Here is a 25,344-nt window from a genome sequence, read left to right as displayed (position 1 = left end):
GAGGCATTAGAGCAGACCTATACATTGTGCAAAATGAGGGGAACTGAGGTAACAGGATTCTGGATTCCAGGGCTGACACAATACATTTTCATTGCCTGAGGTAAAAGACAAGATGGCACCCCATCGACATGGGACAACAGGCTAGTTTAGGATGGGCAAGGTTGGTTGTCTAGCGTAAACACGTCTGTCCTCCAACAGAGCGGAATGGCTGGGCACTTAAGAAGTGACTGCTACCCCCTTGCATTTGCCACCTGAGGTAGTCGCCTCACTCTGCCTAATGGTAGGGTCAGTCCTGAGCATAGCAGATATATTTTTAAGAGCTTTCCCCACAAAACAAAAACTTCTGCATATCAGACCAGCACATAAGGGAAAGAGTGATGCTAAATCATTCTCGCTGGTGTGCCAGACATGTTCTTCTACATGCAGCAGCATACAAACATTAATCCTATGTATATCTGCAGTCTGAACTGGTACAGTGCAGAATTTTATCACTCTAGTCTGCATACTTATACATTGGGTCCAAGATTCCCTTCTAATGCTAAGCTGGTGACATCAGTGACTTAATATTCTCATTTTTAATGTTTTTTTATGTAGCAGGCTAAAATGATCACTAATAAGAAGTCTAAAAGATCAGCTCCAATTCAACCCACCCCAACAAAAAGATGAGCAGAAAATCAAGGTCCAAAAGTCTGTGTGGATATAGATATACAGAAAAGTACAAATGTACAAAAAAGTACAAAAATTAAATGGATGTTTCAAGATGCCATTACAGACTGAATAAATCCTTCCCAAATGCTACAGATATCAAGTTGCACACCTAGGATTCTAGGATAAAGAAACAATGGCTATTCCCCATCTCTGAAAAAAATGAAGTATGGAATGTAACCCAGATCTGTCTCAAACTTTAAACTGAAATGCACAGGCTCCTTGGGTAGGCACAGAAGAAATAAACAGAAACGCGAGTGTCTTTAATTTGGCAAAGCCAAGGATTTCCAAACTTTCATTTATACATATAAATAAGCATTTGCAAACTGTTTGCAATTTTGTGTCCTCTTTTTTTGCGGTGCTTTTCGTCTTCTTTTTGGAAATGCCTAAGTCGACACCTTTTTTATCCATATTTACACATATTTTATCCATTTAATAAATTACTGAACAAATAAGCTCTAAACAAGCTATTCCAGTTTTCAAATTCTTTCTGACTCAAAACTATTTTTCCCTCGTAAAAATGACCCTGAATCTAGTTATTGTAAAACAATATTAACAGGTGCTCGCTCATCTAAGGCAACATAACTACTATGTATATACACACACATCTGCAAACACAAAGTCAGTTCTTCTTATGTACCATCACCACCAACCACACAGCCCCTCAATGATAAGCCCCTCAAGGCTAATGTGTGAATTCAGAAGCGCTTGTGAGACCTACAAGGCCAGACACCCAAGGTGTTTACTTGTACATCTTTTCAGTACAAGTTGCGCACCACAACGAACCTGGAAGTACCGGAACGGGTTACTTCCGGGTTTCGGCACTTGTGCATGTGCAGAAGCACCGAATGCTGCGGGTTGCGAACATGCCTCCCACACAGATCACGTTCGCAACCCGAGGTTCCACTGTAATGCATCTTTGCACCTAGTGCTAGCCCAATGAAAGCCCACCTTGTGGCTTATACTGTACGGTGCAATCCAAAAGGTAAAGTTCAAGAGGCTGTTAGGAGCTATCCTGCATCCAGTCATCTTACCCAGGGATGGGCAACCTGTGGCCTTCCAGATGTTGTTAGGCTCCAACTCCCCTAAGTGTCAGGATGCTGTCAGCAGCTCCCAGCTGGTTGCCCAGGAAAGTATAAGACAAGGAAAAGTTTCTTACAGTCCTTTTTTATTTCAATCTTTACAGAGAGGGGCTATAGAACCCAGCCTCTTGGATAATGGCATTGTCCTGAATGAATCTCCACCGCCCCGTCCCGCCCCCCCATCTCTCCCACTTCCTCATTCGTCGTCATCACCTCCTCTACAGGTGCTGCTACATGCCCTCTGTCTTTGAGCTCTTTGCTCTCCTACTTTTAAAGCTCTCTGGGTTCTACGAGATGGAGGGTCTGGAATGCTTTTTAATGACAACATGTCAACTAGGTGTTGTTCTGGCTATCACATGATTTCCCAACTTTTCCCTTCATCTGCCTCTGAGCTGTGACCTCCCTCAAACACCTGTTGTAAATCTAAACTGTCTTCCTCTTCCTCCTCCCTGGAGGCTAGACTTGAAACATGCAGCTCTCCAACATCACTAGCAGACTGTATGGTCACGTGCTCCCTCGACAAGCTACAGGATATCAAAAGCCATCTCTGAAATACATATCTTTTTGAAGTCACAGCTTCATATTTTAAATTAAACTATTTATCTGTCCACTTACTGAAAGGCAGATAAGAAAACTTGCACACCTCATACATTCTTCCCAGATAGGATAAGTAGTTCCACATGTGCAATGCAAGTTACTACTTTACAACAGCAGTTTCACCGATGGCAATGCTGTGGTGATCAGGACTATAAATGTTGGCAGAAGACAAGAATGGTGTTGTGTCTGTAGAGCCTCTGCACAGAGGAATGATGACTAAGAACTGGGGAGAATATCAAAGATGGAACAACACTGTACTTTTCAACTGCTTCGATGATGGCCATTACCATAAAATGAAGTGTTACTAAAACTCCAACCTGGTAGTAGTTATCCAGGTTATAAATAATCTGGATTTTAAGATATATACTGTAAATTCTCTGTAATTATTGCAAACATTTCTAATTAAGCTGGATAATGGAACTTGATTAAGGTTTTGTCCTGCTAAGCCTTGCTTTGTCCTTGTATGGACACATCTAAGAGACCTCTATGTTACCTAAGTTGTAAACATCTTAGAGTTTTGTTTAAATATAAATTGTACAAATAAGTAATCTTTGAATTGAATTTAGAACAATAGAAGAAAATCACATTTGTTCCTTTTTACTTTTTGTTCTTTTTTACTTTTATTATTATTATTTTACTTTTTAACGGGCTATTCTCTTTATCACATCAGCTTCCAAATTAATAGGAAATTGGAGACAAAGACTGAATTCAGATGAACTAACAAACCATGGTTTGAAGAATCAGGGCTGAGTTAAATAGTTGCACCAAAGTGACCTCTCCGGGGCACAAACCTAGGCAGTGTGTATCAGAGTCCAGGGATGCCCAGACCACAAAACCTCTCTCTTGGCCTCATTGAAAGGTCCCAAGGAAAGCAGAACAATATAATGGGCACCAGCTTTGGTGCAGGAGTTGCCAGAAGGAGGCATACAAGATGCCATCCAACTGCCTTAGGGACTCCACTCCAGATTTGTGTAAGGTTTACTCCTCTGCCTTTTCTCTCTCTCCTGAAGATGTCTTGCATATCTTTCCTCAGGATTTACTCCCAAAGCCTTTATCACGAATGAGTGTAACTGCAAGGTAGCAGAGGCTGAGGATCAGAGTTTTCCTTCACCTAGATGGGCTACCTTTCCCAGGTTGATGAGCCCCATCTGCCCCTCATCTCCCCCTACAGTACATGCAGCCTTCTTGACCATTGGACCCACCATTGCTTTTGTCTGCTCAAGCCTGTCTTCACATGCAGGGGGTTGCAATAGTTAACAAAAAAGGGAACTTTTCACACCATACAAGTTGAGGTTCTAACAAACTGCACTGATCCATCGTGATAACCTGCTACACCATAGTAGTTAATAGTTATTATAGAATAAAAGGAGAGCAGGGAGAAAGATGACTATATCAAGCAGGAAAATGCTCTGTTTTCAATATGCAAGTAATTTGTAATAAGTTAATAGAAGATGCAGGGGGAAGTTTGCATATGTGTAACACACACTTTACGGAAAGGACTCATTTCATAGCAGGCACTTGATATAGATTCTAGTCACGCAGTAACTGTTAGCTATTGCTAAGCGTGTTAATGAATGCAATGGCACCTGACCTTAGGTTGACCTGTCAAATGCACTACCAATGCACCCCACAGGCTGTTATCCGAACAGAATTGAACAAAACTTAGCAGTCAATTCCCCCACTTCAACTAATTAACTTTGAAACCTGAGGACAATTTCATAACCAGGATTTTTAATTAATACAAGTATAAAATGATACACAGCTTCAGCTTTACAAGGGGTGAGACTTAGAGACATCTGTCAGCCCACTCTGACCTCAGGGTTACAAAAGAAGAAATCCCAATTGCACATTAACACCTAACTTAAGAGTCTTTTTCATTTAAGATCAATGTTACTGCTGAAAGAAGAACCTTCACCCCCAATCATCTAGGGTTGGAATGTGAATCAAACAACTAGTCAAATGTTGTCAATTGTTAAATAAATCTGCACAAGTTGAGCATCTCTGAGAATGGTAAATGGGATGTTTACACATTTTTCTTAAGTAAATGGCAGCAATGGGACAGTCTGATAAGTCTGTAACAACTGTAAGTGATTGAGAGTGGGTGTTTAACCCTCTTTTCCTACCCCTTACCAGAGGAAAAAAACTTGCCATTCCAAAGTGGCTATTTGCATTTCAAGGGAAGACTCTATTGGCATCAATGGATGCTTCCCTTGATATGCTAATAACTTCAGATATTATTTTTCCTGTGTACTTGCCAACCAGCCATAGAAGAACTTAACTTCTACTGTAGTATGATGCAGCTGCTTCTCCAGGAATCTAAATGCAATTCCAGCATATCCTTAATGGATAGTGACTCACTTTAAAATATCTACTAGATCTGAATTTCCTGGGTTCAAGCCTATGTAATTATGAACAGTTTTATCTTTGTATCTCAGCAGGAACATCAAGCACAACATTACTAAGCTTGCTTCCTCTAATATAGCTGCCAAATCATAGGGGATCTGTTGATGAGCAATCAGCTGAGAAGTTTTTAGCTTGCTCGCATTTTCATGCACATCATTTCAGACTGCTGAAAAGTACACTGCAGGCATTGTTAAATTCTTCCAAAATGCACATAAGGCTAACATCTTTTTTTCCCAAAACCCTGGAGGGGGGAGGGGAGAGAAATAATTATATGAAAAAAACAAAATCCCATGCTACATAGAGGATTTTAAAAGCTGGAACCAGTGGTGAAGCTACCTGTTCCGGCATCGGAGCGGCATACATACATGGGGCAGGGCTGGCGCGCATCCCAGGGGGCGTGGTGCGCACCCTGGGGCGTGCATGGCGAGCGCTGAGCATCTTGAGGGGCAGGGGCGGCCGCAATGTCAAACCCCCCCATGGTACCTGGGGCGGACAGCTCCCTCTGCCCCCACCTTCGTCCGCCAGTGGCTGGAACATGTATGGATTGCTCAAGAAACCTAACCAAAAAGCAATAAGCTTGGTATAGCAAAAATATTAACAATGGAAGCAACAACAGACATCATAATATGTCAAAATGAGCATGCTATGTTGCATCTAAACACTGTTTTTGCCATGTCAGAGGCAAGCCAGAAACCAAGGTGGGAGGAACATTTTCTGAACTGGGCACAGAAACACCAATCCACAAGGTCTGTCAGCATCTTGATGTGTAGATTCCAATTTCTACACCTATTTCCAGGGAAAGAGGAGTATCTCCTGAGCTTCATCACAGATGGTGTGTCCATACCAGTGGAGACAACTCCAAAGTAGCTTTCCCTTGGAAATCTCCCCTTCAGTGGTTGCCATTTCAGGAACTGTGGTCAGTTCAAGGCAGCACCTCTTTCACAACTGAAGGGAGATGAGTATGAAATACAAAACAATAAATGCTTGGGTTAGAGGCTAGGAGGCAATTTGAAAAGAAAATTTGTGGCAGTGGGAATAACCAGGCTGACTTTGGATAAAATGCAGAACCGGCAGTCACTTATGCATTTTAAACCCCCTTCAAGAAATTATAGCTAGCGTTTGTCAATAATATTTATTGTAGCTTAGCTCTTGACACATTCCTTATTTTTGCCTTGTTAAAATTCATACATAAAGCATAAATATAAATATTCATACTCAAGTTGCCTCTTCTGTTCATTGGTTTATTTGCTAATGTTCCTTTCATTGTGTTTTTTTAATAATACAGGGATTATTGTGGTGTTTTTATGCTTATTAATATTAGTAGCTTTGAAAGAGTACTGTTTGTTTTGTAATGCTTTTATGTGCTTATTAGACTGTATCATCAACTGGAATTGTTACCAATTGTTTTTCTGAATATAAAAGATTTTGGCTGCAATCCTATAGGATTTACAGAGTAAAACCCCATTTAACTTAGTGGGACTTATTTTTGAGTGGACATGATAAGACCACTGTGACACTGTGTAGTATCCATTCTCATATTCTGTATTTTTCTGTTTGCATGTTAGCCCTCTGGTCCCTCAGGTATTGCTCTACAGAGGACTCGTTTATCCATAGCAGTGGTTCCCAACTGGTAGTTTGCATACCCCAGGGTATTAACATGGTCTGCAGAACCCAGGGGGTCTGCAGTACCATTAACATAGCGAAAACTACCAAGGAGATATCAAAAAATTTCAAAAGTAGGGAGTCCATGGCTTGGCTTTTGAAAAAAAGGGGTCCACATTGGGAAACACTGGTGCAAGGTGAAACACTGTATCTTTGCTTATGTACAGTGGTACCTTGGGTTAAGTACTTAATTCGTTCTGGAGGTCCGTTCTTAACTGAAACGGTTCTTAACCTGAAGCACCACTTTAGCTAATGGGGCCTCCTGCTGCCGCCACGCTGCCGGAGCACGATTTCTGTTCTCATCCTGAAGCAAAGTTCTTAACCTGAAGCACTATTTCTGGGTTAGCGGAGTCTGTAACCTGAAGCGTATGTAACCTGAAGCGTACATAACATGAGCTACCACTGTACTTGTGATATCTTTCTACACCAATGAGTTTTCTACCTCAGTTAATATCCCTTTGAAATACAGTGGTACCTCGGGTTACAAACGCTACCGGTTACATACATACTGTTCTTGCTATATTTTTGTTTTTGTTTTATTCCATTCCATGCTTCTGTAGAACTGACTTTTGTTATTATTTTATCAATAAAAGTTAATTAGGGAGGAAAAGATGCTTGGCTTTTGTCTCGTGCTAAATTCCATGACTCTTAAGATTCTATGATTTATCATTATTCTGATATGTCAAATTTGTTCTTTTTCTTTGCTTGCTGTTAGTCCCCTTGGCCTTCAGGAGGGAACAGAAAGGCGTAAGCAATAAAAAAAAAATCCATCTCCCCACCCCCACCCCATTATACTAGATCTCCATTGTTTTCATGCAGCCACTCACATCATAACACATTATTTCACATGTACTTTTCTGACATATCAATTGAAGCATGGAAATTTCACAGAGCTTAAGGTGAGCCAAAGGAAAATGGCATCCAAATGGATAAGAAGTTCCAGCTGCAGACTGACATGAAAAATTAGCATGTCCAACAGTGCCAGAAACAACTCTGTGAATAAAGTCTATTGATATTGGTAGTTGCATCAGAAATATTTGTACGGCTTTACAAAGTATTGACTACAACACACACACACACACACACACACACACACACACACACACAACCCAATATGCAAGAAACTAATAGCAATTCACTTTCTCTGTACATCTCATCCATAAACGAGCAAATGTCTCAAAGTCATGCAACAACTACTACTAACTATCACAGATTAGCAAGGCTTCAAAACTGTACAGTATCTGGATAAGTGGTATGGTGAGATCATTGGCAAGGTGGTTCCCTGCGCATATAAACAAAACACACTAAAATTCCAAAAACAGCTTCTCTGGATCAAAGTTAGTTAGAAAAACTGATCCAAGCTACTGAGAATGAAACTTAAAGGAAGAAGTGACCAATTTCCCATCTATCTTATTATTAGTCAATATTTATGAGATGAAGCAAAGGCCTGTTCTGTTAAATTCCATTATGCATACCTTCAGACCTTTGCAGCTTACTCAGGTAGCAAATTACTTTGTTGCATACACTTCACAGATTTCACCCATGACACCTTCTGCAGATGAAAGTATACTGCCACTTCACATGTTAATTAGACTGTTTACTCAACTACACCTAGGAGAAAAGTAGGCAACCCCAATACGTGATCCAACTTACTGAACTATTGCCAAGATAAAATTACCACTGCAACAAGGAACGTTTTGTTGAGAATGATACCATGCAACATGCACCTCACTCTACTAGCTAAAAAATGTTTCATGACTCTGAACCAAGTATTCCCTGGCTCAGTTAAGGAAAGATATTTAGGAATCATGGCAACTTTCAGCTCTGAATTCCCTGAGGTTTAAAATATATATATATAATGACTGATGATTTACGATGTTTTTGTTCCCTGATATAACTCAAATATTCTCAGTGCAATATTGGACTCTGTTTCTGCACATCCTCTAGTGGATAGCAGGGCCTCGAGCCCAAGCATTTAAATGTATTGCAAAAAATGTGGAATAAGGAGAATCGAAAGCCACCATACCATTATCTATGAGGCCATTTCTCTTCTCCTACCCTTCATTTCTGTTACACTCACCGTGTTTTCAAGGTAGCCTACAACTATTATGTATGTATTGATTGATTATATTCTAGTTATGAATAGCTTCAAATAAAACATCTCAAAGTGATTTAGCAACAAACATATATAAAACAATTTCATATAAAATCCAAAACAAATACAGACTGGAATAAATGACATTCAAAGATTCCAGGCACATCATTTGGCATCCGTTTGTCTCAAAAGACAATGGAGTGTGCTTCTCGAGTGACTTCAAACTCCTGGAGAATCACAGTGCCTGTTGTGGCTGCAGAGACCGGTAACTTGTAATGGCTGCCTCTTGTGTCCAGTGCCGTAGCTAGGTGATCTTGCGCCCCTGGCAGAACTGTCCAGATTGCACCCCCTAGCCACTGACAAATTAGCTCTTCTTTCCACCTCTCCTCCAAACCCACCCCCCATTCAATTCACCCTCCATTTAAAACCTTTCCTTATGAGGCAATAATCAATATTTTCATAGACATATTTATGGACAATTTTTTAAAGCCAATTGTGCATCCGCCCCCTCCACCTGCGCCCCTGGCGAGGGCCCACCTCACCACCCCGTAACTACAGCCCTGCTTGTGTTGCTCTTGCTGTGTTAGCAGCACCAAAGTGATCTCCCAGGCACATAAACCTAAGCAATGTGTATAGCGGTCCAAAGGAAAGCAGAACATTTGGAACCAGCCAGGCTGCAGGAGTTGCCAGAAGGAGGCATACAATAGGTCACCCAACCATCTCCAGATTTGTGTAGGGTTTACTCCTTAGCCTTTTCTTCTCCCAAAGATATCCCACAAGGCAGCAGAGGTTGAGGATCATTGTTTTTCTTTTCCTAGATAGGCTACCTTCCCAGATGGGCGAGCCCCATCTGCCCCTCATTTCCCTCTACAGAACGTTCAGAAACCAACTTTTTGACCATTGGACCCACTATTGGTATCGTCCACTTAACGCACCAGGGAAGTCCCTAACGCACCAAAGGTTCGAGACCCATCAGCTACCTTTACCTGGTTTAGCCACCTAGACAAAGCCGTTTTCCAGAGAGGGTCCAGGAATTTTGATCATTCCATTTCATTACCCACATGATCTTTGCAGCCATTAATGAGATAGAAGCTAACAATCTTAGAGGCCTCTCCACCTCATTTCCAACCACATTAAACAAAACCATCAAAACACTAGGTCTTATAACGCAGTCTGTAGTACTGTATTTGAGAGACATTGTGAAATTGTTCTCCAATAAAGTACAGCTGATGAGCATTCCCACCATACATGAAGATGATCAGTCAGCCTGACAATTCCAGCATTTAAGGTCATTAACCCCATAAATTCTATTTAATCTTGCCAGGGTTTTTTAACCTCACACCAAACTATTTTTAGTTGAAAAGAGACAAATCGTATTTCCTCCTCTGCATTCACTTTTATGTAGCTACATTTAATCTATCTATTACACCGCTGCTTGCACAAACGGGGCCCCAGTGCTGAGAATGAACAGATCCTAGCCATAAGTTTCAAGATCATTCTGACTTCATGCCAGTAGTGATGCGATGTTTTAACTAAAAATAAAAGCTAAAAATAGCTGGAGTTTAAATTTACAAAACAGGACTTTTCAGTGCTTGGAGCACTGCCAGGCTTTGAAAGTCTACATGCGGAATTCAATTATTGAACACAAGTATAGCCCAAACGTAATACTGAACTAAAAATGTTCTATTAATTAATGCCAATTAAGGGAGAGGTGGGGACTACACAGAGCTGCTGATTTTCATCAGTGTTCAAAACAAATCACATGTATTAATTACCAGCTGACAGCTAAGTTTCCATAAAGGGAAACAATAAGATGCCTCGGACAAGAAATGTGTATTTTCTATGGTCCAAATAGCTTTTTCTTGGCTTAACTTCACAGAGTTCCAACACCATTTCTCACCAATGGGAGTAGAATTAAATCAGTGCTGATATCTTAGCACAGCCTTCACCAATCCGGTGCCGTCCAGATGTTTTAGACTACAACTCCAATCAGCTGCAGCCAACACTTGCTGGAGGACACCAGGTTTATGAAGGCTATCTTAGTAGCATATACTCTGTACTACTTCCTGCCATACATAAAACTTCCTCTTCCCCACCCTTGCATCTCACTATCCAGATTGCTCTGAAAGGGGTACTCACATAGCTTGTGAGGACTTCTGTATCCAGTGCAGCCATTTGAGGCTGTGGTGGTGGTGGTGCAGAGTGCCTTCCATCAGCTTCAGTTGGTGGCCCAGCTACACTCCTACCTGGAAAAGAAGAGCCTAATGTCTGCTGTCTACACTCTGTTGACCTCTAGATTGAATGACTGCAACATGCTATATGTAGGGTTGCCTTTGAAGACGCTTTGGAAACTGCAGCTGGTGCAGCTACCAGGCAGCTGACTGGGGCAGGACTGTCTGAGCACATAACACCAATTATGACATGACTGCACTGGCTAACAATTAGGTTTTGTGCTCAATTCAACATCTGTGGCTCTTTACCGTGTGCTCCCTTGCAAGGGAGGTGTGTAGAGGGGCAACAAAGGAGTTGGTCTTTTCAGTGCACTGTTGTGCTAAGAGATTTCAAAATTCCCATCAAGAAGCCTTACATATCAGGTCTCCATGACAACCATGGGGCTATCCAAATATATCAGTGGCCCAAAACTATTTTGTCAGTTTTGGAGACCAAGCAGGTTAGATCTATTAAAGACATTAAAGGGAGTAGATGGTACTCAGCCTATTGTCAAAGACAGACCATTCCTTGGTGTAGGTTGACATAGTTGTGGTGCAAAAGTGGTGAACCTATTGGAGACCTATGAAATTCAAAGGATTCCTGAAGGCTCTGGATAAAATCCTGCCAGGGCTCCAGTCCTGTTCCTATCAGGGCTCTGGTCTTGCAGTGGAATGGCAAGAGGCATAAGACAATTGATGTGATCACACCATAGTGCAAGTGGAAAAAATCTTGAAGAGAACCTGATCTAAGATGGGTGAGAGCAGTGCTTTTTTCTGGGGGGACGCATGCCCCTAAACATTTTGTGAATCTAATGGGAGAAGAAACTTTTAAAAAATCAAACTGTTAGTTTCTTCTCTAGCACGGTAAATCATCAGTTCCATTGCTACCCCCGATGGCGGCCTCATTTCCTGTCACGGTGTTTCCTGAGTCTCAGACGGAAGCGAGAGTGTAATGTGTGAAGTAGGAGTTGCAATTTAGCACTGTGATCGGTCAGTTTCGTTGTTACCACGTCTGATGGCAGCTTTATTTCCTTTCCCAGTGATTTTCTTGAGTCAAAATGAGAGCACCCCTAAACATTTTTTTTAGGGGGAAAAAAACACTGGGTGAGCATATTATTTGAATCTACCATCTAGTGGTGAATAAAGGTTACTACTTCTCCACTGAGTAGCTGTCCAACAGAGCTGTTCCAAATTGTAAATAGGCTTATTACACCTGGCCAGTGGGGAAGATTAAGTGAGTTGTCAGAAGACTGCTGTGATACTTCTATGAAGCACTTTGAGGATAAAATTATTCAGATTCATATAGAATTAGAAACTGCAGTTACAACAAATTCTGAGAGGATATCCCAGGTCTTATTTTTTGATGTGTTTGTTATCATGGCCTGAAACACCACGGCCCCTGAGAACAGGTAGAGTGCTACCGTGCCTGTTCTCCTTGACCTCTTCGTGGATTTTGATACCATGGACCACAGTATCATATTGGAATGGCATAAAGAGATGGGGACTGGGGACATGGCTTTACTGAAGTTCCACTCCTAGTTGCAGGATTGAGTCCCATGGGTTACAAAAGGTAGCGGGGAAATCTCAACAGCATCACAGTTGAACTGTAGCATGTTCCATTTCGTTACCCATTTTTTCAACACATATATGAAGCAGTGGGAAGACGTCATCAGGGGATTAGGATTAAGGTGTCATCAGAATGCTGTTATCACTCAGTTTCCTCCGTTGCATCTTAATCAAGGTGTCTGGAAGTGGCAATGGGCTGAATGAGAGCCGGCAAATTCAATTTTAATCCAGATAGATGGCGGTATTATGTGTGTTTGGTGTATGAAACCTGTGCAGAATAGGGTAGTGCTCCCCTGGAAAGATCAACAGGAAATAACTTGTTGGTGATTCCATCACCTCCAGAGGGCCTTTTTTGTGGTTCCCACACTCTCTGCCTTCTGATATTTGCCTGGCCCAATTTTAGGGACTGTCAGAAAACACAAGGCTATATATTTTGACTCAGGCTTTTGGGAATGTGAAATTCTTGCTTACTTTCTGCATGTAATGTTATCAGTTGTTTTCTATTTTAACTGTTTATTATCTTTTGTAAGTTTATTGTTTTAATTGTGATCCTTGGTAAGTAGCAGGCAATTCATATGAAAAATGAATGTTATTCTGCTTCCCCCTGTTCACAAAACAATGATCCTTTAGGGTAGGTGGTAAAAGAGACAATAGACTTGCAGCAAAGAAAGCAGAATTCAGCTCCACTTACCGAGGCATGCCTTTTGAGGTTAAAATTAGACCTCACATTGCTTAATATGCCGACATGTGAACAAAAAGATAGCTTCTGCCATCACATCTAGTTTGGCCTTAAAAACAAAGATTAATCTATTTTTCTTAGCAATAAAAGATAACCAGGCAGAATTTAAGACTTTATTAAGCACTGCTGTAAAGAAACATGACTCATAATATGGCTGTCATTGAGGCCCGCTTAATACACGACCAGGGTTAAATAAACAAAGTTTGATCATGACTCTAAGCAGCAGGGTTCAGCTGAACTCAGTTACTGCCTGCACAAAAGGTCTAGCTGGATGAATATTCAAACAAGGCTTTCAACCTCATGATTGTTGGAATTTACTAAAGGAAATTCCTTAGGACCTCAGTAGTTCAGTTCTCCATGTTCTCCCTGGAAGAGAAGTGCGAGACCAATGATAACAGAATCCGATGGAAGAAAACCATGGGGAAAGGGAATTGAGCCAGACCAATACTGTCTAAAGAAGTCACCCTTTTTGGTTCCTGAAATTCATTTTGATTGTGCAGATAAAATATAACAGATAGAATTCCACAGGATGTGATGCTGGTGTATGAAAACAGTCAAGATCCAAGGATCCCCAGGCATGTACCATCAGATGGTGGAGACATCAGGAGCCATCCTGGTGCCCAGGCATCTTCACTTGGTCGCAAGTGGTTGACAGCCAGGTGCAAAACACACCTGGCACCTGGCGAATTTTGAACATTGCATCAAACCATGTAAACTTTACCAGGCATCCATCACCCCATAGCATCCTTGCTTCAGCATCCAGATATTGCAGGACTTCAGATGTACAGTTAAACTCTCAGGGAAAATAGCAAGTATACTATTAAAGCCACAAGAGTAAATGCGTATTTTCAAATGAGATTATGAAGTAGCAGCACAGCTGCTTGGATAAGATCCTTTGGTTCAGAGGAATGCCATCCACATTCAAAACTATCAGTATATCCCTCTTTCAAACAAGATGTTGTAATAAAAAGTTAAGTCTCTGAAAACACACATAGACAAAAGATGTACCACTAATGAGAATGTGGTTGAAACTGGGCAAAAAGATATATATATGATGAGAGAAAACTCTGTTCATAGTTTAGCCAAGAAATGCCTTCAAAGTGAAATTTAAGAAGTCCTTTGGTGCTTGTTTTTAACCTGCAGGCAAACCAAGTATGGTTATTTCCTCTTGCCTTACATTCTGTAGGCTCCAGTCTTTCTAATGCTTACAATCCCTTTGACATTGATTATGCATCTTCTGAAAAACAGAGGAATAGTTTGGGTAGTATGCCAAACAATCAATTGTACCTAGGTTCCTATGGGAATCCAGCCCAAAAGTTTATTCTATAAATTAGATATAATACCTCCTATGGGAAGCAAATGACATAACAGAATGAAAAACATTTCCTGTTTGAGGAATATTTTTAGATTGTTCAGAGCGCCAGAGAATAAAAAGAAATATGATCTGGGTAACTGCTCACCAAAGCAGCTCCAAGCAGGGCTGCACACACACTCACCATACATTTAAAGCACATTATGTCCACCAAATAATCATGGGAACCATAGTATTTTTTTAAAAATAGAGTGCTGGCAATTGTAGGGGTAAACTACACTTACCTATAATATTTTGGAGAAACAATGTGTTTTAACAGTTTAGATTGTAACTAGTGAAATGTTGCAAGTGTGCCATTTTGTTTTGTTTAAAAGATAATGCATGATACAAGACAAATTCTAAGTGTAAGTAATAAGAACAAACTAATAACTAAAACTAAGGAGTCAAATTACCTTGGCATTAGCAAAGTAGTGTTGGAACCGCCACAACATTCAAGTAGCATTTGACATGGGCCTAGTTTAAGTACCACTGGCAGAGTAAGGGGAGAAGTATCAGAGGGGAGAAGTATAACTATGCTTTGCCCATTAAGGGGAAAGGTTTTTGTTTATATTTCAGTGCATCCAGCTAGGCTGTGTTCTGCTTTTCCAAACTATTACTTCCAAGCCAAACTTGAAAACAAAATAGTCTTCAGTCAATGGATCACCTACTGTGTAAGAGGAATTAACAATAAATGTTTCTAGCGGTTCCTGAACCAGATATTAAGAAATTCAGGGTTGCTTGCCAGATGGCAAACTTAGGAACTTTCAGTTTAAATAGCAGAACAACAATCGGCTATCTTTATTTGAACACTTAATCACATTGGCAGATAATATTGTAATCCTCCTTGGGCCATGTACAACACAAGCATGCAAGATGTATCTGTAAGACAAGGACAATCCACTTGAAATCTGAACGTATCTTATTGCTGGCTCTTTCAAGAGTCTATTTACAGAATCATAACCAAGGAAAGGAGTGTATATGCAAAAGAACAGGTGCTGCTTTTGGAGGATAGCTCAAGTCTTTCTTGAAGGACAATAGCACACAATCTAGGTCACATGTAGTGTAGGCATGAAGCCTTGCTTGCATTTCTCTCACCAGCTTTTCCAGAAAGATCATTCAGGTTCACTCCAATATATCCTAACTGGGGCCAATGGGAATTGTAGTCCAAAACACCTTGAGGGGATTGGGTTGGCAAATGCATCATTAAAAGGGTAGCCCCACAGGGTCATAAATAAACTACCCTGAACAGGAAATTTGCTGTATTATTTTGCTCCATGGGTTCTACCTTCCATTTTGCTCTTGCTTTCAATAGTAATCCCTGTGTTTACAAATACTTGTAGTTTTTATTTTGTTAATGTTGAAAATCAATTAAAAATATGTTTTAAAAGTGGTTCTAAGCCTCTATCAGTTTTGTTATCCAACAAATACCTTCATTTAGAAGGACATGAAGGCAGTGCATGAAAGTCCCATTCCCAGTATCCGCATCCCCACAGGAGACTCTCACAAATTACAAAAGTTTGAAATGGCCTCGAAATTGCATCTAACTGATCCAGAATCCAATGTTATCAAGGGTCCAAATCCGACACTTCTAAGCACATTCATTCAAACACTCTTAGAAGCCCCATTCTTCTGCTCAACATGGAAAAGTCAAGGTAGCACATGCTGGATATGGATGTTTGGGGCAGGAGCAGTGCACATGCAGGACAAGAACTTTGGAGACAGGCTATAAACTCTATACCCTCTGCACACTTATTCCACCCACACATTGCCTGAACACCCAAAACAGGGCCTGAGGTATCTTCCTATCAGGTTCATAATAATTTCCTTTGTGGGTTCCCCATTAATTCTGCAATGTAAACAATGTACAACTGTCATGACTCCACAAGATGCAGAAAAAGTTGCTCTGCAGTATCACCCTTCTAATCATTATGAGGGACTTGTTTTGAAATCTGAGGACCATAAAAGCCTTTTGTGTAGATAGCTGGTCATAAAAATAACTTGCGAATAGGAACAGGTAAGGGTAAGGGTAGAATACCACAGGTAAGGAGACAATAATCAAGCAAAATTCTATCTATACTTCTATCTACGGTATATCTTTCTCCCTCAAACCGTTTTCCACAGAAGTATGAATCCACTCCAGAGATTGACAGTCAATACATAAAGTCTGTGTTTTAATTTTACAGCAGTACTCCTCACAATCTGCTTGTTTTTCAGCAATTGCTCAAAAAAGATTTTGAGCCTCGCCTGCCTTTCATCCAGCCAATGCTAGTTAATGAAAAGCAGAAAAACTGTCCTGAGAATACACATCTTGACAACTCAAAAACAATCTGTGGTCTATAGAAGCAGCAGGAGTTTCTAATGGCACACCTAAGGAAGACTGAAAACTTCATTTGAGGGATTTTTAGCTGGTCTGTTTCATATCATCCAAAGTGCCTATAAAATAGATGTGCAAGTAAACTTCTAGTAAATATCCTAAGGAAATCATGTTCCGCTCCAACTTAAGGGTATAACCAACACTGTATCTTACAGATGTTACTAAGCTGCAACTCCCATCAGTGCCAGACAGCATGGCCAATTATCAAGGATGGTGACAGCTGTAGCCTGAAACATCTGGGAGGCACTATGTTGGCTAACCCCAAAATAATAAGTCCAAATACTATTGAGAAGATATTAAGGATTTCACCTTACCCACAGGTAAGTTTGCCTTTTTTATTTATTACATTTATATTACACATTTCCTCCGTGGAGCTCATGGTGGCATCCATGGTTCTCTTCCTCTCCATTTTATCATCACAAAAACCCTGTGAGGTAGTTTAGGCTGAGAGACAGCAACTGGCCCAAGGCTGCCCAGTATGTTTCATGGCTGAGCAGGAATTTAGCCCAGGTCCTAGGTCAACCTACTACATCCTTTTCCTAAATACCCCCCCCCCAAAAAAAACCAAAGAAATTAAAAATCTTGCTTGCTTCATATCTTGTACAGCCAAGGTGGCTTGTAGTAATGTGTAGAGGAATCACTTTTACAGTGTGCTGACTGAGACAAGGTTTGTTCTGTATACAATGTTTACCATGTTTGTGGGGCCCTGAGAAAGGCTAAGCTTAAAATGTGAAGCGCCCATTTCTGGCTGGCAGTTAGCTGCTACTTAGTTTTGTAAGAGGCATGGGAGAAGCTGGGTTCTTTTTATGCAGAGGAAGAAGAGTGTAAAATTTCACTTCTGGTTGGCTTGATGGATAGAAATTCTTGGTCACCCATTGGACGGGAAAAAGTGGTTTGATGAGGAGAAAGAATTCTGTGCCATTCAAATCTTATTTGTCAAAGTGTAGGCATAATAGGTCAGTTCCACCAATGTGTGAGAGTGTGACTGTCTGGGACTGCAGACCAGAAGAAGAATCTGGGAGGGTAGGCTGAAAGCAGATGGCAAGGCAATGGCAGTAGTAAAGTAGGAATTCCTCCACACACTTGGGTGACTCACCAGTAGTAAAAAGGAGAGGAAATTTTCTGCAAGTGGCAACTTGGTTCTGATGCATTAGCAAACTGTCAGCTGCTCTGGTGGACAAATTCCTGTTTCAGCAACCACCACGTTTAGATAGCAACACTCTTCATTGACCTTCAGTCAGAATTATGCATGCAGCTAGCATCAGAAGTTCACGCACAACTACATCTCTGAAGTTCATCAATAACAATGCATAGCATGCCTGAAAGCAGGTGGCTAGATTGTTGACCAGATCATCTGCAAGATCACAGACAAGTGTAAGATTTGAAATACGGATCTGTTACAGCATTCATGTTTAAAGTCCTAACAAGCAGTTTGCATCCATCAGGGAAAGAAGCAGGACAAGGGGGTGCAGCCATCACCTGTGCCAGGATTTTACATCAATTACCAAGAAACCATCTTATGTATCATATATTGGATGTTCTAAACTGGAAGGCTGTGCAGTCTGTAAATGCATGTCGGATCTAGTCCTCCATTTTCCTGTCTTGTCTTAGAATAATTACAATCAATAATTTCACATTTAAACCCAATTGCCTTTGCCAATATCTCATTGTGTGTTCCTGCTACTGAAACTGTGCTGCGCCTATAAAATTTGATTGCTGCCTAATAAAAAATCTGACATGTGGATTAGAGAAGACAAACATCTACTAGTTTCTCTACTCGTGAATAAAAGAGTCAACACCCTTTTGTATTGCCTATATAGCTACAAAACTTCCAATATGGTTTTGAAGCACCTAAATTCCATCCTCTTTGGGTCAGAGCTGATAACCAACAATCTCTTGCACATAAAGCATAAAAACCTGCTTGGTTGCTAATGTGGCAACAACTAAGTCATGGGAGCTACACCTTCCTTTCTGTGAGCTGCAAGTTGACAGAAGAGGAACAGCAATATTGCATGATTTTACAACTCCAATATTATACAACTCATCTGAAAAGACTACTCATATGAGCAGCTCTTTGCAAAAGAAAAAAGGAGGCAGTGGTAGCTGATCACCTGTTCAGACTTGGTTCTGAAGTACTATTGATCAAGGCACTAAGGTCATTTCCCGCTGACCTGTTTAATGGGCATTCATCCTTATTTGTTTGTGAGGAAATTCAATGACATTTTGTAAAGAAAGTGTTATCCCACACTTTCCAGTGCATCTTACTGTCACTGGTCTTATCGTAAAAAGTATGATTATTGGGGAAGCTGGTTTGTTTTGCAAGAGCTTCAAATAAGCTTTGACTGTGTGACAATAATCTGCCAGGATGTGACAATGTTGAAGCACCCTAAAAGTAGACAAATGTTTTATTTTTCTGATTGCAAAGATTCTTCACTTACTACTGAATCTTACAGTATGTGCCTGCAAAATAACTTACTTAAGAAAGTTACATCCAAACAGCTCACTTAAGAATGCTACACTGATGGCTCAGTCAGTAGAGCATGAGACCCTTAACCTCAGGGTTGTGGATTCGAGCCCCACATTGGGCAAAATGTTCCTGCATTGCAGTGGGTTGGACTAGATGACCCTCGTGGTCCCTTCCCACTCTACAAACCCAAGGAAGGCTGCTTATGGCTGCAATGTGTATGCAATTGCTTCATCCCCCATCACTGTACAGGCCAACTAAAAACTGGATCTATCACAGGCTAATGGGGTCATGTGAACATATTCCGAGTCTCTCCAATTTTAGCAATGCTTACTTACATTCAAGTAATACTAGTAACTGTACTGCATGCGAAGCTAGCCATTTTTGCCTGGGAATGCTAGGTCTGCAGAGCTATTTCAATACCTGTATATATTTGTATGCATCACAGCAAAGTTTGTGCCTGTTTCCTAAAATACAGTAACTTATCAACCTTATTGTGTTTGACTGAGTGTTACTCTTACTTTTGCAACTATTTTTCATCCATATATAGTCAAAATTAGTTGGGAGGGATATTTGCACTCTTTCCACCCAGAAGAGGTGGGTTAGTATATATGCACCCAAGAATTCTAAATGAACCTCTGCATACTTGTCAACATGACAGAGTACACCACAGCTTCCTCAGTACGTAATAATATTGTACTACCACGTAGTTTACAAAAATGGCCTGAGTGAATACAGCAGAAATAATTAATCCTACCAGGGTCATGCATGCTTACAGTTAATCATTTGCGAGGAAAGTTTTATGTACGCATTACAACTATATATGGAATAAACCAAGGGTATAGCAATTGACCCTACAAACAGACAGCTTACTTTTCAATGTGAGCTTAAATAATTGTCTTCAGTTGGAACTTAAAAGTAGATACATATGAGGGGTAACAAAAAAAATCTCTTTATGCTTTTTGAGGAGTTGTATCCAGCCACAGAAACTATATTTGATTATATCCTCCGATTTATCCTTTGGTTCCCATAAGGCAGAAATATAGGTTTAGAAATGCATAAGAAACAAAGTTACAATCCTTAGCCCAAATACCTTTATATAGAAGTGCTTTTACCTATCTACATGGCTCAAAAAATGCAGTGCCTTTGAATATAATTGGACCCCAGCAATGTACCATCCAAGGTATATCTCACACATTTTAACAATTGTTTGGGAGGGGTTACACTCAAGGGGCTGCCGTTTACCATCTAGCAAGGTGATGAACATGTGCCATATTAAATCACTTCTTTTTCAGTCAATTACCCTGTAAGTTAGCACACCTGCTTCAGTTGCTCTGATACATATTACAGTTCCCAATTGATATAGATAGGATTAGTCCTCAGCCAACAGCCATAGTTAACTACATGCGGAGAAAGCACAGCTCTATAGAGCGTTCAGAACAGCCTCATCTCCAGATCTTTTGCCAAGAGCCAAAACATTCTCATTAATGGAAGTCCAACAACAACCCATGCTCCTAATGTTACGATTATAATTCATATAGAACAACCTAGAGTACTTAAACAATAATTGGGAAAGGAATCATGAGTTCAAAGTTTTCCACTACTTGAACTGATGTGTTCAGCACCAGGAAATTCTACATGTCCTAAGCACATTTTACAAATAGTGTTACATGGACTACTTGCCCTTCACAAGACTGGCAAATTTACTGAAGGACATATCCATATTATTCCCTTTTCTGTCTTTCCCGTCCTCAGAGAAACCAGCCTCCTACTTCTTACTGTTCTCTCACTTCAGTGAGAACAGCACACAAGTTAAATAAAGAATAACGCTTGTAACAATTCCAAAGGATGCACATTTTGCTTTGCACGTGTTGTCTATCCCTACTCTCTACCTGCAGCACATCATAATATAAATGATAACTAACCAAACATAGCTAAGTATTGATGCAGATGACAATCAGTGAAAATGGTCGGCTATCAGTAACTTCAACTACATCGTTATAAAAACACCCATTTTTGAAAACTGCCCTGTCACTTTTATGCCTCTTCAGACAGCAACCAATTCACACTTGAGTCTGTCTGAACAGGTTTGCAGCAAGTCATACATAAGGGATTTAGAGGGGCTATCTGCCTTTAGACAGCTATAACAGTGCTATATGCACATTGTACGCTTGGTGAGATGGAATGGCGTGAAGATTTTTTTAATGTTCAAGCTTCTATAATTCAACTTTAATTATGAGCAGCTGGCAGAGTCATTGAAACATGTAACACAACCTAATGACCGGAGGGCAGGGATAGTGGAACTGGCCACAATACAGGGCAACACATTGTTCCCAAATACTGACATATACACCACAGAAGTACTTAACACCACCTGTCTTTACCCATGGAAATACAAGCAAGGCTTACTAGGATCCTACCCAGTATCATGGCTTGGTCTTGTGGAATGTGCAAATCTTCCATATTAAAAAAATGAATGCTACCAAGCATGTTCTGAGCATCTTCCCCTCTTCAGTACAAGCACTCCTATATATAATGGGATTAGGAATCAAGCCACAGGGGAATATCCAGACATGCCACAGCCCCAGAATCTGTCGTTGTAAAATATTAAATATAGAAACCTAAGACAAAGCACTTAAAGAAGACAGAAGGGAAAAGGGAAAGGTCTACACTTGGGGCTGATACCTAGGTTAACTTGGTGCAAGTAAGATATGCCTTAGTGCAGTGGTCCCCAATTAGCAAAGTACTGCAAACTATTTTCAAAAGCCAAGCTATGGAACCCTTACTTTTGCAAAAGTTGATATCTCTAGGGTAGTTTTTTGTTATGTGAATGGTGACACAAATCCCCTGGGGTCCAGAGCCACCAACTGGGAACCACTGCCTTTCAGTGCTTTCCCAGAGATCGTAGTGAGTTCACGGAAGAGAAAATTGGAAACAGAAATTTCCCAATTCACAGCTCTTCAGCCCCCAATACTGTCCATGCTTGCCATTCCATAATCAGAGACATGAAGTGTAAGAAAAAGTGGTTAACTTGCAAAGAGGGGGCCTGTGCCCCCCCAAACATAGCAGTCAACTCCTAGGGGCCAAGGTCCCTTTGTCACCCTCAGTGAAATATTTGAGGGGTCTGCTCCCCCCAAAATGAGTGGGCATTGCCATTCAAATGGTGTGCGTACGCGATGTCTTGTGATCAATCATGTGGGGTGGGGCTTACCTGGACTCCCAATATTTTATTCAAGTTGGCACCCCTGCCCCCAAGCCATCACCCTGTGACCTGGACCCCCACCTTCTGTACTTAATTCAGTAGGGGGGGCAGCCAAGGCACTCTCGGCAAGTGGGCAGCCCCAGGGCTGCCTACTTGAATAAAATATGGGGGGCAGGTAAGCCCCGCCCTGCGTAATCGGTCACCTGATGCGGCACAAGCACACTATTTGACTGGCCTATCAACTTTAGGACGCGGGCGACGCTGTGGGTTAAACCACAGAGCCTAGGACTTGCTGATCAGAAGGTTGGCGGCTCAAATCCCTGTGATGGGGTGAGCTCCCGTTGCTCGGTCCCTGCTCCTGCCAACCTAGCAGTTCGAAAGCACGTCAAAGTGCAAGTAGATAAATAGGTACTGCTCTGGCGGGAAGGTAAACGGCGTTTCCATACGCTGCTCTGGTTCACCAGAAACGGCTTAGTCATGCTGGCCACATGACCTTGAAGCTGTCCGCCAGCTCCCTCGGCCAATAAAGCGAGATGAGCGCCACAACCCCAGAGTCATCTGCGACTGGACCTAATGGTCAGGGGTCCCTTTACCTTTATCTATCAACTTTGGGAGGGGGCGGACCCCTCAAATATTTTATTGGGGGGACCTCCGCCCCTAGGAGTTGGCTCCTATGGGCAGCCCAAACCCAGACCTTGACCACAGGCCTTGAGACTGAACAGGGAAGCTGTGGACCAAGTACAGCAAAGCCCAGTTGTCTACCTCGGATTTCCACACGACGTAGGCGGACGCATGGCTGCTGGGCAGCTGCTGGCCTTTCCTCTGCTGGAGCCACTTTCGGGGAGAGAAGAAGATGCTGTTGGCGCCGCCGCCGCCGCCGCCGGGGACGCTGCCGAGCGCCGAGGCGGACGGCGCGCGCGCCAGGAAGGGCAGCTCCCACGCGGTGTGCCTCTTGCCTCGAGGGCTCTCGTAGTCGAAGTGGAAGCTGCCCGAGGGCGACTTGTCGAGCGGGGTGCTGGGCGTCGAGAGCGACGGCGGCGGAGTCGGCGGAGCGGCCGGGCGCAGCAGAGCGCGCGAAGAGAAGGCCGCCAAGCACTCGGCCGAAGGGCTGCCCGCCGCCGCCGCCCTGGCCCGGGGAGCGCGGAGCGAGCCGTCGGCCGCCTCTTCCCCGCGGCCAATGACGGCCGGGTCCAGGCTGCGTGTCTGGCGGAGCCTCCGCTTGGAGAGGCTCTTCGGGGGGAAGGAGGGCGAGGCGCCGGGCGCCGGCGAGGACGAGCAGGAGAAGACGCTGTTGAGCAGGCTGTGCGCCGACATCCCGGCGGCGAGGCGGGAGGACTCCCCTCAGCCCCAGGCGCCTCAAGGAGCTGCTGCTGCCGCTGCTGCCGCCACCCTCGCCTCCTCCTGGCCGCCGCGAGGGGCTGCTCCTCGCATGCTCGCTCTCAGGCGGCGGGAGAAGAGTTAGCGAGAGAGGAGGGAGGGAGGGGAGACGCCGCCGCTTTTTATTCCGGCGCTGCTGCTGTGGAGCCGGCGGGAGCTCACCCTTCCCTCCCTCAGGCACCTCGCCGGCACGAGAGGCGGCTGCTGCTACTGCTGTCGCCTCAACAGGCGGCTCGCGCGCTTCCCTCCTCGCCCGTGTGGCTTCGGTGGCCGCGTGCTTGTCCTCCTGGCCCCGCTCCCGCCAAGTGAACTCCGCGGTTAGAGCCTAATTTGGCTGGAGGAGGATGCAGCGGGCGCTTCGCCCTCCTCGCTCCTTCTGTCTCTCTCTCTCCCCCCGCCGGCCCGGCCGGGGCCCCCACCTGAAAGGGAGGCTTGCCTCTCTCCGCACAGGCTCCACAAGCAGCCGCGCTCTGAGGCTGACCAGCCCCGCGCGTTGCGTTGCCCGCCTTCCCAGTTGCGCAATGGGCGCCGCTGCTTGGAATCTTTTGTCAGGTCGCTGTCCCACAGCTATTGGATTTCACAGCACGCTGCTGGTCGATGTCGGAGCAGGGCTTGATCCGAAGGAGGAGTGCGTTGCAGGTGGCTGTTTTTACCTGCCCTCCTACTCCGCCCCCTTTTGCGTCTCCTCGGAGGTTTTTTTATATATTGTAGAGGAAACGGGACGGTTCTTCTTCTTATGAGAATTGGAACCTGGGAGTTGCCCTGGTCTAAATGTGAATAAAGGAGTGGATGGCATTTGCAAATGCTCTCCATCCCTCTCTCCATTCTAGCAGTTACCTGGCATCGTGTGAACCGGTATACCTAAAAGTGAGAAGTGGGGGAAGAATTCCTACTAGTCTAGAAGTCAAACCAACCTCACAAGTTCTCCCCGATCTTGGGATGCTTGCAGGGGCTTAATTTCCAAACAGTTCATTTGCAACAGGGTTTTGTTTTGTTGCTTATCTGATCTTCCGTAGAAAGGGTAAATCCAGATTAAACGGGGCCCAAAAATAGCAGTTTGGCATTTTGATGCCAAAAACATTGTATGGATTCTGTTTTTTAAAAAACCAAAATGCATGCAAGCACTGGAAGCAATGATCTAGAAGTGCTCTTATTCAGAGGTGTAAGAAAAGTACTTCCTACATAGTTAGAAACATTTTTGCCTATTTCTGGTGTTTAGAAGCTAAGTCCTAACACCCAAAATAGGTTCATGACCAAAGTTGGCGAGTTGCACTTCAAACAGTGTTAGAAACTGAGAGATGAAAGCTAGGAGCTACATGGCACCTTAAACTTATGTTATGGGTGCAACAACGGAATGTCTAGGCACATTTTTTTATAACGAATACAAAGCTGAAAATGAATGAACTGCAGCTGAAATATTATGTTAATTTTTCACATGGTCTAGTCCTTCCCTTGTCCCCCCCCCCAAATATTCTTAAGAGGGTCTCTTCTCCAGTCTTCAGAGAGTGGCTGGAGGT

At 42.6% G+C, this 25,344-nt stretch overlaps 1 protein-coding gene across 2 annotated transcripts in view; it reads right to left on the bottom strand.

Moving 5' to 3' along the window:
* The window catches only part of ARHGAP6 (Rho GTPase activating protein 6), a 187,180-nt gene extending 162,916 nt beyond the window's left edge, over positions 1-24,264 (bottom strand). For both annotated transcript variants that reach the window (XM_053387239.1, XM_053387240.1), the window contains exon 1: positions 23,213-24,264. In XM_053387239.1, coding sequence (XP_053243214.1) covers positions 23,213-23,764 — 552 coding nt within the window. In that variant the 5' untranslated portion in view covers positions 23,765-24,264. The remainder of the gene's footprint in view (positions 1-23,212) is intronic.
* Positions 24,265-25,344: the final 1,080 nt, after the last annotated feature.

Source organism: Podarcis raffonei, chromosome 4 (genome assembly GCF_027172205.1).
Source record: "Podarcis raffonei isolate rPodRaf1 chromosome 4, rPodRaf1.pri, whole genome shotgun sequence".
Taxonomy (NCBI): Eukaryota; Metazoa; Chordata; class Lepidosauria; order Squamata; family Lacertidae; genus Podarcis; species Podarcis raffonei.
This window is presented reverse-complemented; position numbering and strand designations above follow the sequence as displayed.